Source organism: Lepidochelys kempii, chromosome 19 (genome assembly GCF_965140265.1).
Source record: "Lepidochelys kempii isolate rLepKem1 chromosome 19, rLepKem1.hap2, whole genome shotgun sequence".
NCBI lineage: Eukaryota > Metazoa > Chordata > Testudines > Cheloniidae > Lepidochelys > Lepidochelys kempii.
The window spans coordinates 4074184-4089890 of record NC_133274.1 but is presented as its reverse complement, the minus strand read 5'-3'; the positions used below and the strand labels follow the sequence as shown (position 1 = coordinate 4089890).

Genomic DNA, 15707 nt, shown 5'->3' with positions numbered 1-15707 from the left:
AGGAGAAACAACGTCAACATGAGCGTCAGGAGAAGGAGAAACAACGTCAACATGAGCAGGAGGAGAAGGAGAGGGAGCGTCAGGAGAAGGAGAGGGAGCGTCAGGAGAAGGAGAGGGAGCGTCAGGAGAAGGAGAGGGAGCGTCAGGAGAAGGAGAAACAAAGACAGCATGAACTGGAGCTGGCCAGGCTGAGGAGCAGTGGGGCCCCGGCTGCGGCTGCGGTGAGTGTGGGGGGACCCAAGACGGCAAGGAACTTTGATAAGTGCTTCCTGGCCCAGCGGAAGGAGGGGGAGGACATGGATAGCTTCCTGACGGCCTTTGAGAATGCCTGTGAGCTGCACAGGGTTGACCCTGCAGACAGGCTCCAGTTTCTCACCCCCTTACTGGACCCCAAAGCCGTGGAGGTGTACAGCCGAATGACAGGGCCGGAGGCAGGGGACTATGAACTGTTCAAGCAGGCCCTGCTCCGTGAGTTTGGGCTGACCCCCGAGATGTACCGGAGAAGGTTCCGGAGTCAGCGTAAAACGCCTGAGGTCACCTACCTACAACTGGCCAACCGGATGCAGGGGTATGCCCGCAAGTGGACAGCTGGGGCCCGAGCTAAAGAGGACCTGCTGGACCTAATCGTACTGGAGCAGCTGTATGAACAGTGCCCTTCCGACCTGAGGCTGTGGTTGGTGGACAAAAAGCTCGAGAACCCCCAGCACGCAGGGCAGCTGGCCGACGAGTTCGTGAACAGTCGGTCAGGGGGTAGCCGGGAGGAGCCCCAAAAGAACAGGCCCCCCCCGATGCAGAGAGAGAGTCACCAGGGGGCCTCCCAGCGGGGAAATAGGGAGAACCCCCTCCCAAGGGGAACGCCTGGCGTCGGGCCCCTCCGACCTGCTCGAGGGGACCAACGTGACCTGAGCTGCTATCACTGTGGCCAGAGAGGCCACGTACGGTCCCAGTGCCCCGGGCTCAGGGACAGACTGAGCAGACCCAACCTACCCAGGGTTAACTGGGTAGGGACCCAGCTGGACGAGGGGCAGACGACCCAGGAAAGGGGGGCTGCCAGTTTACCACCTGCTCAGGAGGGAAGAGTACCCCAGGCCAGCTCCACCAGAGGGCTGGAGGCTCTGGACTCAGGGTGCTCAGTTTACAGGGTGGGCGCGGGGCTGTCCCTCCGGAGAGAGTGCCTTGTTCCCCTGGAGGTGGATGGGAGGAAGGTCAATGGATACTGGGATACGGGCGCGGAGGTGACGCTGGCCCGGCCCGAGGTGGTGGCCCCAGATCGGGTGGTGCCCAACACCTATCTGACCCTGACAGGGGTGGGCGGGACCCCATTTAAGGTGCCCGTGGCAAGGGTACACCTGAAATGGGGGGCCAAGGAGGGCCCCAAGGATGTGGGGGTACACCACCATTTGCCCACTGAAGTTTTGATGGGGGGAGACCTAGAGGACTGGCCAAGCAAGCCCCAGGCCGCCCTGGTTGTGACGCGTAGCCAGAGCCGGCGAGGGGCACTGCGCCCTGACCTCGGGGAGGGTATCACACCGGAGGCGCAGGACCCTACCCTGGTGGGGAGGGAGGGCCGAGGGGCACGGCTTAGAGAGGCGGAGGCCTCAGACCTGGCCAGCGAGAGGGAACCGGGCCCCGTCCCTGCCCCAGCTGCTGAGTTCCAGGCCGAGTTGAGGAAAGACCCCTCCTTGCGGAAGCTCAGGGACCTGGCCGACCTCAGGGTGGTACGGACCATGAGGAGAGGCTGCCAGGAGAGGTTCCTGTGGGAGAAGGGGTTCCTGTACCGAGAATGGGCTCCCACAAGGGAAGTAGAGTCCTGTGGGATCAGGAGGCAGCTGGTGGTCCCCCAGAAGTATCGCCGCAGGCTCCTGTACCTGGCCCATGACATCCCCCTCGCAGGGCACCAGGGAATCCGGCGCACCCGGCAGAGGTTGCTACAGAACTTTTACTGGCCCGGGGTCTTTACCACGGTCCGGCAGTATTGCCGATCCTGTGACCCCTGTCAGAGGGTGGGGAAGGCCCGGGACAAGGGGAAAGCGGCTTTGAGACCTTTGCCCATCATAGAGGAGCCTTTCCAGAAGGTGGCCATGGACATCGTGGGGCCTCTCAGCAAGACGACCCGGTCGGGGAAGAAATACATTCTGGTGGTGGTAGATTTTGCCACCCGCTACCCCGAGGCAGTGCCCTTAGCTTCCATTGAAGCAGACACCGTGGCCGATGCGCTCCTGACCATTTTCAGCCGAGTGGGGTTCCCCAAGGAAGTCTTGACAGACCAAGGCTCCAACTTCATGTCGGCCCTGCTCCGGTGCTTGTGGGAGAAATGTGGGGTCCGGCATGACTGGGCCTCAGCGTATCACCCCCAGTCCAACGGGCTGGTGGAGAGGTTTAACGGGACGCTAAAGATGATGCTGAGAACCTTTATGAACCAGCACCCGCAGGACTGGGACAAGTACTTACCTCACCTGCTGTTCGCGTACAGGGAGGTGCCCCAGGAGTCTACCGGATTTTCGCCTTTCGAACTGTTATATGGAAGGAGGGTGAGGGGCCCCCTGGACCTGATGAGAGACGAGTGGGAGGGGAAGGCCACTCCCGATGGAGAGTCAGTGGTGGAGTATGTCCTGATCTTCCGAGAGAGACTGGCTGAACTCATGGGCCTGGCCAGGGAGAATCTGGCCAGAGCCCAGAGGAAGCAGAAGGTCTGGTATGACCGCACGGCACGGGCCCGTGCCTATGCCACCGGGGATCAGGTGATGGTTCTCATCCCAGTGAGAAAGAACAAACTACAGGCCGCCTGGGAGGGCCCTTTCAAGGTCGTCAAGCAGCTCAATGAGGTAAACTATGTGGTGGAGCTGTCGAACCGGGCGCACCACCACCGGGTGTACCATGTGAATATGATGAAGCCATATTATGCCAGGGGGAATGTGGTGTTGGCCGTGTGTGGACAGTGGGAAGAGCAGGGAGATGACCCTTTAGTAGATCTATTCCCTGGGACCAGAGCTGGTTTCCCCCTGGAAACAATTCCCCTCTCGGATCAGCTAACCCCTGCCCAGCAAGCTGAGGTCAGGGAGGTGCTGCATCCGTACCGACAGCTGTTTTCCAACCAGCCTGGACGCACTAATCTGACTGTCCACCGGGTGCAGACAGGGTCACACCCGCCGATAAGATGCTCCCCCTTCCGAGTCACAGGGAAAACTGCTCAGGACCTGGAAAGAGAGGTCCGGGACATGCTGGCTTTGGGGGTGATCCAGCCATCTGCCAGCCCTTGGGCCTCGCCGGTGGTGCTGGTCCCCAAAAAGGACGGGTCGGTCCGGTTCTGTGTGGACTATCGGAAGCTCAATGCCATCACTGTATCTGATGCCTACCCCATGCCCAGGCCTGATGAGCTCCTAGACAAGCTGGGAGGAGCTCGGTACCTCACCACCATGGACCTTACAAAGGGCTACTGGCAAGTGCCGCTGGATGCAGATGCCCGACTGAAATCGGCCTTTATCACCCCTCTGGGGCTCTATGAGTTCCTGACCCTGCCTTTCGGCCTCAAGGGAGCGCCGGCCACCTTCCAGCGCCTAGTGGACCAGCTCCTGAGGGGGATGGAGAGTTTTGCCGTGGCGTATATTGATGACATCTGTGTCTTTAGCCAGACCTGGGAGGACCACGTGTCCCAGGTTAGACAAGTGCTGGACCGACTCCAGGGGGCTGGGCTGACTGTAAAAGCGGAGAAGTGCAAGGTGGGGATGGCGGAAGTATCTTACCTGGGCCATCGGGTGGGGAGCGGCCGCCTAAAGCCGGAACCAGACAAGGTGGAGGTGATCAGAGACTGGCCCGCTCCCCACACCAAAAAGCAGGTCCAAGCCTTTATTGGGATGGCAGGATACTACCGAAGATTTGTGCCCCACTTTAGCGCCATCGCCACCCCCATCACGGAGCTATGCAAGAAGGGGAAGCCAGACAAGGTGGTCTGGACCGAGCAGTGCCAGGAGGCTTTCCGGGCGCTGAAGGAGGCTCTGGTCAGTGGCCCAGTTCTGGCAAACCCAGACTTTGACAAGCCCTTTGTGGTGTTCACCGACGCCTCAGACACGGGACTGGGGGCGGTGTTAATGCAGGAGGATGAAAAGGGGGAGAGACACCCCATCGTGTACCTGAGCAAGAAGTTGCTACCCCGGGAGCAACACTACGCGGCCATCGAGAAGGAGTGCCTGGCCATGGTGTGGGCCCTCAAGAAACTAGAGCCCTATCTCTTCGGGCGACACTTCACTGTCTACACCGACCACTCTCCCCTGACCTGGCTGCACCAGATGAAAGGAGCCAACGCCAAGCTCCTGAGATGGAGCCTGCTCCTGCAGGATTACGACATGGACGTGGTCCACGTGAAGGGAAGTGCCAACCTGATAGCGGATGCGCTGTCCCGGAGAGGGGGCCCCGAACTTCCCCAGGTCACTGGTCAGCGTGACCCCGCTCAGTTCAGTCTCGAAGGGGGGAGAGATGTGACGATGTGACTCAGCAGGGAGGGGGGAGTGTTGACCTGGGAATGTGCCCTGGGGATGGGAGACCTGAGAGCCTGTCACCTGAGCCAGGAGGGGGAGGGGGAGGTAACACCTCTGCCCAGGAATGTGAACAGAGGCTGCAGCAGGGAACCTGCTGGGTGGGTTTAGTTTCAGTTTGGGGCTGGGTGGAGAAACACAGGGAACCCCAGGGCTGGGGTCTAAGCTCCCTGCTCCCCCAGAAGGACTTGACTGAGGGGTCCTGGTTGTACCCACAAGCTCTGTTTGGGACTGTTCCTGTTGTCCAATAAACCTTCTGTTTTACTGGCTGGCTGAGAGTCTCAGTGGATCCCAGGAAGAGGGGTGCAGGGCCTGGACTCCCCCACACTCCGTGACAGAAGGCAACACTCAATCCCTGCCCATGGCATGCCAGGCTCCTAGTCAGCTCCATCTGCCGCCTGCCCAACCCACCCAGAAACATAAGCATGGTGAGGAAGAAAACAGAGACTGAGCCCACCTGCAGTGGAAGGGAGGGGGTCTGCCTGCCCTGCCAGCTCCCCGTGGATCACGGCATGGGAAAACCACGCAGCGAAATCCAGCCTACTCCATGGAGAACCCTGACTGGCAAATCCCCTCCATGCCCAGCCACTCCGAGACCCTGGGGAGGAAGCGGTTACCAGTGTAAATGCTCCCACGGGCCGGCTGCCTCCTTCGTGGTCCTGCAGCTACAGCAGTAAGGTTTCAATGGTAGAGATGACTCCATCTCCACTCCACTCTGCGCTCTCCCTGCTATTTCTCAGCTGCCAGGCAGCACGGGGTCCTAGTCACCCACAGAACAGGGTCACTGGAGTGAGGCCACAAACCTCCTTTCGCTCAGCTGCCCTCAGACGGGAGCAACGTTCAGTTCCTGAGTGGATGGTTTTCAGTGGCTCTGATTATTCCTGGCATTACTGTAGAGCAGCAGTTGTCAAACTATGGGGCAGGCTTCCCCAGGGGGGGCAGGTGAACGTGTCAAGGGAGGCCCAAGCCGTGTGCTTTTTTTGAAGAGCTCCGGGTGGCTGGGGCTCGTGCAGAAGGGCTGTGCGGGGATTAAGGGGACAGCTGGAACCCCACCGCTCCAGGGCTGACAGCCGGAGCCCCGCCACCCAGGCTCGGGCTCTCCTTCAGCCTCCCCCAATCCCTCACCCGGATGCGGCAGGGCTCCAGCCGTCAGCCCCAGGGGGGCAGCTGTGACACAGAAGTAAGGGTGGCAATGGGGCACTAAGTCGGCTGTGAAACGTGATATTGACAAATGTCACTTTTCACATTGCCACCCTTACTTCTGCGCAGCTGCTGGTAGGGTGCTGCCTTCAGAGCTGGTTGCCCTGGCCAGCAGCCGCTGCTCTCCGCTCTGCCCTCAGAGCTGGGTGGCGATATATGGACTTATAGGTGGGGGCCTAACGACTACAGACAAAAAGAAGAGGAGCCTGATCGAATAAGTTTGAGAACCAGTCATAGAACCCAAGGGAGATCGGAGCTCCGTTGTGCTAGGCGCTGTACATACACGTGGTAAACACCTATTTCTAAATAAAGAAACCCAGGGCCTGATTCTGCACAGAGTCATCCCGGTCTCATGCCAGGCAACGCCACTGAGTCCCACATAGGCCTGCAGGGAACCAGATCGGGAGCCTCTTCAGAACCTGTGTACCTGCAAAGCAGGTTAGATGGGTCATGGTTCCAACAGCAGCAGGGTTTCAATGGTCCATGTGGGCCCAATCCCCCCCTTGCCCAGGTGCCACTCCATTGTAGTTACTTCAGATTTACACCAGTAGGAGAACAGAATCTGTCCCCAGTTTGGGCACTCTCTAGTCAGGGGCTGCAGGACATTAGCAGGGAGAGGTGGGGAGTCAGGTGGAAATCTTGAGCTGCTGCTCCCTATGCCTTAGATGTATGGGTCCCGTTGAGCGCGAGCACATGCTCCAGGGCTCTCAGAAGAAGCATGGCTTTGTGGACAAGGCACCAAACTGGGAAGCAGGTGATTGGGACGCCACAAGCTTTGTGTATGCCCTTGGGTGAGTCTCTCTGCACCCCTGTTCCATAGGGAGAGAATGGTGACCCTCCCCTCCCCCAAAGGGGCCCATGAATGTGGGTGAGGTGCTGGGCCCTATACGGAGACAGAGAGATCCAGCAAAGGATGCTGTGAAGAAGGATTAAGATGCATTTTCACAAACCACCTCTCTCCTGGCCATCCCCGTTGCTCTGTTTTCTCCTCGTTAGAGCTGGGAGCTCATTGATTGGGCCTTTGGAGCTTTGTCTTCCTCGGAGAGCCAAGGACCACGGCTTCTTCTCATTGTTTGTTAGGTTGTGATTAGCAGGAGCACCGGGACTGGGATGTGCAGAGCTGGGGGCCTCGGCGCCGTGGAAGCCGGCTGCACCAGCTGGCATAATCCTGTCCCCTTTTTAAATAAAAGCCTTTTGCTTTGTGCCTTTGGAGGACAAGGCTATTACAGCCCGACTCTCCTCTAATCACAAACATCAAGGTGCTGGACCGCCAGGCACTGTGGGAACACTGGGGAGAGCAAAGCCAACGGGGAACAAAGCTGCAGGAAAGAGCCACTTCAGCCTCGCGCTGGTCCAGAGAAGAGTAACATATAGCTTCCAGCTGGGCTCGCTCTCGGCTGAGTCCTCGTGCCTGACAATGGCCCCCTCTGAGGGTGCATCCACACTGCATTGTGAACCTGGGTCTGTGGGTCCCAGCCTGGGAACTCGGAGCGTCCACACTGCATTGTGAACCTGGGTCTGTGGGGCCCGGCCTGGGGACTCGGAGCATCCACATTGCATTGTGAACCTGGTTTTACAATTGCAGGACCTGGGTCTCAGACCTGCTGACGTGTACATACTGCACTGCCCAGACTTTCTGACTCGGCTGTGGCTTGAGCTGCATCCATACTGCAAAACGACAGTTGGACCAAGTCTCAGCGGGCCTCAGACTCGGACTCACCCCCTACCAGGATCCAAGGACCCAGGTCCCGAGTGCTGGCTAACCCAGGTCAGACTGATTTGTGTGTGGACGGAAGGGGGGCTGTGGCTCAAACCCGAGTCAGCCCGGGCTCACTGTGCAGGGTAGACATACCCTCAAGGGCCTACAAAGCTCACTGCTTGCCCTTTCCCAGCCACAGGGGAGCTGCTATCAAAGAGCCAGTCCTGTTCCCAGAAGCACAGCGACCCCCAGCACCACCCCTCCCATGAGTTAACCCATGGGTGGATGGTGCCGGCTAGAGCCCCGGCTGAAGCAGGAGAGCAGGCTGGGTGATTCCCAGCACCCAGCCAGCGACTGATAGTGCTGTTCCGAGCCCCTGCTGCAGGGAAGACTCAGGCAGATGCAGAAAGAGTTGCTGGGGGTTCAGCAAGAGGAGGGGCTTCCCTCTGTCGCTGCACGGAGCCAGCTCCCCAGCGTGGCACTAGGGGGCGCTATGCCATCAGCCTTCACGCCATCAGCAGGTCATGGGAAACCCAGGGCTTCAACTTCTGTCCTCAGTATTTAACTCCCATCCCCAAGGGCATCGTCTGGTGATGTCCTCAAGTCCCCTTCTCTATGCCCCCCTCCTACAATCGACTAGGGGAGGGGACGTAATGCTGAGCATCTCCTCCCCCTAGCAGGGGCTGAAAGGTGCACACCTAGATCCTGCTCTGGGGAGGTCCACGGGAGCGTAAGGCCATGTGCAGGAACTGAACCTGTGATCCTCCCAGGGCTTTACCAGACCAGCCATCTCAACTTTTTAAACACATGGCACGAGGCATGGCCCTGTCACCAAGCTGCCACTAGTAACTCCCTGTAGCCGCTGAAAGGTCCCAAACACTAAGTTGCCAGCCCATCACCCTGGTCTTGGGGCTCCCATAGCACAGAGCAGAGCAAGCAGCTCCACCCTGCCCCTCTGTGCCTTGCCGCTGAGCAGCTCTCAGGAACTGGGGCGGGCTGGGGGATCACTCAGAGGAGCATGAGGCAGAAGCACTGAAGAGCGGAGCTTCCATAAGGGAGCTGGGTCAGGACCCTATGCACATTTGTAACACACCGGACCCGATTCTGCCACCATGGAGAGGGAAACAGGGGGCAGGCTAGGAGGAGCAGGAAGCTGGGAACCAAGCCAGGTCCTGGATCCCATCCCACTCAACCCAAACCCAGAGGAGAGGAGCTCAGTCCCAGGGGATGGTAGACAGCCATGGAGCTACATGCCCAGCTCTCACCACCCGTCACACACGCGGGGTAAGGGCTAGCCCTGGCTCATCACCAAGCTATCTATGCCCCCGCCCCCCTCCCGTAGAGCTATATCTAGCTAGACATGCAGACCGACTGCCCTTCTGTGGGCAGACACATGCCTATCCACATGCTGTATCTGCCCTTGCTCTGCCCTGGTTCTAGACTCACATTTAAAGGAAGCCGGGGGGGGTGACTCTCTGAACCAGCCATAGGAAAGGCATCCTTTGAAAGCAGCACGACCTGATCCGGACCTCCCGCTCCAGCTGCCAGAGCCGGAGGGAGAGGTGGTTTGGCAGAGATAAGCTCTCGGGAAGACATATTAGGAGGAGGGGAGCTTTCTTTGGAAAGGCGAGCGCTCATTAAAAGCAGCCAACGCCGGCCAGCTGTCAGGGTGCGTGGGTGAAGATGAGCGTTGATCCCACCACTAAGAAGAAGGGCAGAAAACCTCTGTGCCCTTCTCAGCCGGCTCATTCAATCACCCCCTGTCCCTACCCTCTCTGCCTCCCACCTGGTCTCTGTGAGCCCCCCGGCACTAGGGGGCGCTGTGCCGCTGGCCACTTGTGGTCACTGAGGGTCGGCCCCATCACCCTTTTTCCCCTAGTGCTGGGCCGTCCCGTGCAATCCCCTTTCACCTTCCTAAAATCTCCAATGCTGGCGTTAGTGGGATGCCATATTCCTCGCTTCCTGCCCTACACTCCAACGGCAGCGAGATTGCTACGTGCTATCAGTATGGCAGTACTGCTTAGAGGGAGGGTGACCAGGTGTCTGGTTTTGGACCGGAACACCCAGTCGAAAAGGGACCCTGGCGACGCCGGTCAGCACCGCCAATTGGGCTGTTAAAAGTCCAGTCAGCGGTGCTGCGGCACTAAGGCAGGCTAGTCCCCACCTGTCCCGGCACCGCACTGCGCTCCGGAAGCGGCCAGCGGGTCTGGCTCCTAGGCAGGGGAGCCATGGGGCTCCGTGCGCTGTCCCACCCCGAGCATCAGCTCCGCACTCCCATTGTCTGGGAACCGGCCAATGGGAGCTGGGGGGGCGATGCCTGCGGGCAAGAGCAGCGCATGGAGCCTCCTGCCCCCCACACCCTTGCCTAGGACCCGGACCTGCTGGCTGCTTCCAGGGCATATGCAGCGCAGTGCCAGGACAGGCAGGCAGGCAGCCTGCCTTAGCCCCCGCCCCCACTGTGCCGCTGACCAGGAGTAGCTCGAGGTAAGCCCACACCCCAAGCCTGAGCCTCAACCCCAAGCCCCAACCCCCTGCCCCAGCTCTGAGCCCCCACAAACCAGAGCACCCTCCTGCACCCCATATCCCTCATCCCCAGCCCCACCCCAGAGTCCGCACCCCCAGCCGGAGCCCCCTCCTGCACCCTGAACCCCTCATTTCTGGACCCACACCAGAGCCTGAACCCCCAGTTAGAGCCCTTACTCCCTCCCACACCCCAACCCCCTACCCCAGCCCTGTGAAAGTGAGTGAGGGTGGGGGAGAGCGAGCCACCAACGGAGGGGGAATGTAGTGAGCATGGGGCGGGGCCTCAGGGAAGGGGCGGGGTAGGGTGTTCAATTTTATACTTAGAGGCTGCAACCAAACTCAGGGCCCCAGCGTGCCAGGTGCTGTACAGACCCATAGAGAGAGACAGTCCCTGCCCTACAATCTGAATAGACCAGGGGTGGGAAAGCGGAGGCAGTATCACCCCCCTTTCACACCAGGGGAACTGAGGCACAGAGAGGCTAAGCGACATGACCACGGTCACACTGGATGCCTAGGGCAGAGGAGGGAGTTGAACTCCCATTTTCTGACCCCAGCTCAAGCCCTGAAGCACAAGCCCACCCCCCACCTCCCCCAGCCACCTGCTACCCCGAGAACTGTAGCTGCAGGGACAGCCCGGGAGGGAGCCGGGGACACGGACGCCAGACTGGCAAGAGGCTGGGAATATGCTAAGTGCTCTGGAGCTCACCACAGGCCCAGTCCAGATCAATAAATAATAATAATTCAGCAGGGGAGCGGGGGACAGAAGCGAGCTGCGCTTGCGGTTAGCAGGAGAGGCAGACAAGACACCCCTGGAAGTGTGATAAGCCACGGGAGCGGTGGTGGCACATGCCTGCTTGGCAGTGACCTTCCCAAAGTCAGACCCATTTCACCGGGGAACGGCGCTGGACAAACGCGTGCTTTGCAGGGGAAGCAGTGAAGCCTGGTCTTCAGACCAGGAGAACAGGAGTCAGGACTCCTGGGTTCTATTCCTGCCGCTGGCTCTCTGTAGGCCGTACTGTTGTAGCCGGGTTGGTCACAGATATGAGAGAGACAAGGTGGGTGAGGTAATGTCTTTCCTTGGACCAGCTTCTGTGGGTGAGAGAGAGAAGCTTTTGAGCTACACACAGCTCTTCCTCAGATCTCTCTGAGTGACCTTGGAAAAGTCCCTTTTCCGCTCTGTGCCTCAGTTTCCCAGGGTCCAGCACCACCTACCAAAGCATACCAGGTGTGAGGATTCGCATGGTGCCCTGGCATCCTGGGATGAAACAATGCCAGGATTTGCACATGGTATCACCTTGCAGTGCCCTCACACTAATCTCATCACCCCATGATACCTGGAGGGACCCAGTCATCTCAGGCCCCTTAAATACCCTACGGTCTAGAACAGGGAGATCCCCCCACTGAAACTGGGAGGAGCCAAGACTGATGACCCTAAGTCAGTGCCAGGTCCAGACTGTTTGCCCTTTGCACCACATGGTCACGTGTGGAACAATCCACAGGCCCAATGCAGAGGAAATGTGGGGGAGGCATCACCCCACCACTGATCGCCCTGCAGGCCCTGAGGCTGGGGGAGGAGAAGCAGAGAAGGCTGGCACTGGCTGGGTGTGGTCCTTTCCCTGACAGAAGCACTCCACCCCCACCCCTTGGCAAACCAACGCCCCAGCCAAGTGGGTCAAAGCAGGGTGGGAGGAGGGGTCGGATTCTGGAGAGCAGGCAGGAAAGAGACTGCCCGCTGCCCACATGGCTGTAGGTGGGGCCACACCAAAACCAAGACTGAGCGGCGGGATTGGCACCCAGAGCAAAGTCTTCCAAAGTGTGGGGCACTGGGTGTGTGCGGGGCAGGGGGTTGGCAAGGGTGGGCTATGGGGGTGTGGAAGGCAGTGGGAGTGGGGTTGGGTCCAGCCCTGCATAGGGATGGGGAGCGGATAGTTCAGGCCATTGTTCGGAGTTTGGCTCAGGACCTGGTTCCAGTCTCACCGGTTATGTCGCTGGGAAGCGGGTGACCCTCAGCTGGGGCTTCCTTGTTCCAGCCCAGGAGGGAGCTGGAGGCCAGGACCATCCCGTTTGGACCCACAACCCCAAGCTTCTCTGCATCCCATCCCGGCCTCCCGCCCCGTTCACTCCCGGGCTCTACGTGCTACCACGGACTCTAGCCCATAGGTGGCAGCAGCCCACTGGACCTGCAGCTCCGAGAGCCCTGAGTCCTGGGTGTCAGCCACACAGGGACATTCTCCAGCTTTCCACGGTTCACCGCAGCCTAGCGCAGTGAGTCCAGCGCTGTCCACACGCCCCACCACACAGCTCCCCTGCTGCCACAATGCAGGGCAGGGAGCTTGCCCCTGGGCATCCCATCACAGGCTGGCACAGCAGCCACTGACCACAGCCCGGGGGCATCGTGCTTCTGTGCAACAGCGCACGGCGCTTCAGAGACAACTCCTGGGTTAGGGCCACAGCAACCTGCCCGGCCGGCAGCCCAGCCCAGCACACGGCTGCAGGCTCATAGCAGAGGTTGCAATTCACCATTGCTGAAAGCTGCCTGTGTGCATGGGGGGTCGTTTGCGCGGAGGGGAGAGACGTGTGCGGCGGGGCATCCAGGCCAAAGGAACTGGATTCGTAAGAAGTTCATCCCCAGAACTCCAGCCCAAAAAGAAGAGCCCATGGGTTGGCTCGGCAGAGCAGGGAAGGCCCCTGACAAAGGTCAAGGAGCATCCAGAGACTTGTCTGCGCTGGGGTGTTTTTACCAGGCGTTCCCATTGCTGCAAGCCCTAGTGTAGAAGGGACACCTGCTCTCAGCGCTGCATCTGGCTAGCTCTCTGCAGGGCTGGGAGACGCAGCGCTGATGATGACCGCCCTCTGCGCTAGTGCAGAGTGACTTCCAGACACTGCAACCAGGCTGGATGGGAACCAGCAATCGACTCCTGCAGACTTGACCGCCCTCCCTTCCCGCCCCGCCCCGCCCACCAAGCCAGCCCTCCCCCCAGCGCACACCTCACCTGAAGGTAATGGTAGCCTCTGTCTTTGGCTTTTGCCTCCTGCAGTACCAAGGCTTTCTCCTGGCTGCCTCCCGAGCTGGGATATGCCTCCCGGGCTTGGCTGACTGTCATGGTGTGCCAGGCGCTCCTCTTCAGTGTCTGGCCGTCCAGCGACATGGACATGCCGGCGCAGGCCAGGCACTTGCCCTCCCCCCCACTCTTTAGACTCTTCAAGGTCAAGTCTCTGAAGGCACTTTCGGGAGCATCCACGCAGTACTGGGTGCCCTGGTCCACGGCGTGCCGGCCGGACACCAGGTAGCTGCTGTCGCTGTCCAGGTTGTCGTCAGAGCTCCACCAGCCCATCATCTTGGGCCGGTGCCGGGAGTCCAGCTTGCGGTCTTTGCTCTTGCTCCGCTTGCCGTGCCGGGACTGGTGGTGATGGTGGTACCCATCCCCCCGGCCCTCCATCTTGGTGCCGTTGTACTCCCGCTTGGCCGGGGCCTCCAGGGAGTGGGACTTGGCGAAGAGCTTCTGGACGGAGTGGACCAGGTGGCGAATGCGGCTGGGGCTCTCGCTGCGCTGCTCCGTGGTGCCGGCCCGCTGGTACTGGAGCGTGTGGAAGCCGTCGTGGTGCAGCGGCAGCTGCTTCTCAAACTGGTCCAGCAGGGTGGGGGGCAGGCGGTTGATCTTGCTGGAGGGGTGGGTGGCCGCCATGCACTCGTCGCAGGAGTCATACTGCTGCTGGGTGTGGTGCATCCTGGGGAAGGTGCTGCTGCTGCTGGCAGAGAGCGGCTCGGTCAGGCTCATGGGCCCGGCTGGGCACTCGGCAGGGACCCCCGGGCTCCGAGAGGGGCAGTAGCGGTGATCCAAAGAACAAGGCTCACTGGGGCTGAAGAGGTACGACTGCCTGGATTCCTGGCCGCGGCGGATGTAGTCCAGGGGCTGGTCACAGTCCTCTGGGATGCAGGGACACGGGCGCCCTGTGGAGCTCTGTGATTGGCTGCGCTCCCCATGGTAGCCCTTCATGGTGTCAGAACCTTGCGTGGAACGTCCTCATTCTGCCGGATGATCCCTGCGGGGTCCCCTGCGGAGACAGGACAGACACATTAGCCATCTCCCATCCCTCTGGCACCTGGGCAGGTTTCCGAGCCCCGCGTCTCTTTCCACCTTCAACCTGCCCATGTGGAGAAGGGTCAGTGGCGTCTCTGTACCCACCTTTCTATGTGGGCAGAATGTATGAGCCCGCCCGTCAGCTGGTGTAAGTCAGCACGGCTCCTCTGACTTTGATGGAGCTGCACCCAGCTACACCAGCCAAAGGCCTGGCCCACCGAGTCTAAAAACCCGACCGCACCCGCCAGTCACATCTGAAAGGACGGCGAAGTTATGGGTGCTGAAAAGTGAGCTCCAAGTAAGGCAGGTCTGTGAGCCCAGCCCAAAGTTGTGCTCCCGTGCAGAGCCAGCACAGGACAGACGTTCCATTTCACACAGAAAAGAGATATTAGAATTGGAAAAGGTGCAGAGAAGGGATGGAACAGCTTCGATATGAGGAGAGATTAAAAAGACAGGGACTGCTCAGCTTGAAAGGGACGACCGAGGGGGATATGAGAGAGGCCTATAAAATCAGGAATGGTGTGGAGAAAAAGAGCTATTTACCCCTTCCCGTAACACACGAACCAGAGGTCACCCAATGAAATTAACAGGCAGCAGGTTGAAAACAAACAAAAGGAAGTATTTCTTCACACAACGCACAGTCAACCTGTGGAACTCCTTGCCAGGTGATGTTGTGGAGGCCAAAAGTCTAACCAGGCTCAAAGAAGAATTAGATAAATTCACAGAAGATAGGTCAAGATAGAGACACAACCCTGGGTGTCCCTATGCCTCTGACTGCTAGAAGCTGGGACGGGACAACGGCGGGATGGATCACTCAATAAATTGTCCTGTTCTGTTCATTCCCACTGAAGCACTGGAAGACAGGACACTTGTCTAGATGGAGTAAGTCTGACCCAGTATGCCGGTTCTTATAATCGAAAGGATTTTGAGATTTCAAAATCTAGCTTCACTCCCAATCAGAACAAACCCCCAAAATTTCAAAGGTCTCCACAAAAGAAATTGTTTTTAAAAAACAAATGCGTTTTGGATCAATTGAAACATTTCACTGTGATTGTGGTCAGTGTTCTACTATAATACATACTAGAACACAGAATAAAAAACGATCAAAATGAAAAGTCATTCCAAAATGAAAAATCTAAAGATTTCAGTTCAACATGTCAAAACGGGACATTTCAACATTGTCAGAACATTTTACACACACACACACACCCCCTCCCTCCCTCCCTGGTTTTCCTCTGAGATGAAATGTTAATCCTAAGCGTTTTGATGTAATCACAACTGCACCGGCTGGTGGAAAATGGTTCTGCATTTTTCCAACCAGCTCTACTCACGTGGCATATAATGTGCTGAAATAAGGAGTCAGAGAGAGAGGGCCCACTGTGATATGAAATCTCAATCCATCCTCATTCTACCTGCAGATCTTCAATCAAGCCGTCCAAATGGCACTTCTGCCGTGTTCCAGTGGAGGTTACAGAGGTATTTATAGAAGCTACCTTGAAACCTCAGGAACCTATCAGTCCATTTATCAAAGTGCCTGCAGTTCCCCATTCAAAGCAGGCGAACAACAAGAAGAAAGAAACTGAGCAAAGAAAGTTAAACTGTACCCAGGGCTTTTTATTCAACACAAGGCTCAAACCAAACGGCCTGGCTCCTCTAACAGGCTGTCTCATG

At 58.7% G+C, this 15707-nt stretch overlaps 1 protein-coding gene across 6 annotated transcripts in view; it reads right to left on the bottom strand.

Annotated features, from left to right (window-relative positions):
• Positions 1 to 15707, bottom strand: part of DLGAP3 (DLG associated protein 3) — a 155147-nt gene that overhangs the window by 24801 nt on the left and 114639 nt on the right. For all 6 annotated transcript variants that reach the window (XR_012155604.1, XR_012155606.1, XR_012155605.1 and 3 more), the window contains exon 2: positions 12948 to 14010. Coding sequence is in view for 3 of the 6 variants with exons in the window: in XM_073317303.1 (XP_073173404.1) it covers positions 12948 to 13952 (1005 nt within the window). In the remaining 3 variants the exon portion in view is untranslated. The remainder of the gene's footprint in view (positions 1 to 12947; positions 14011 to 15707) is intronic.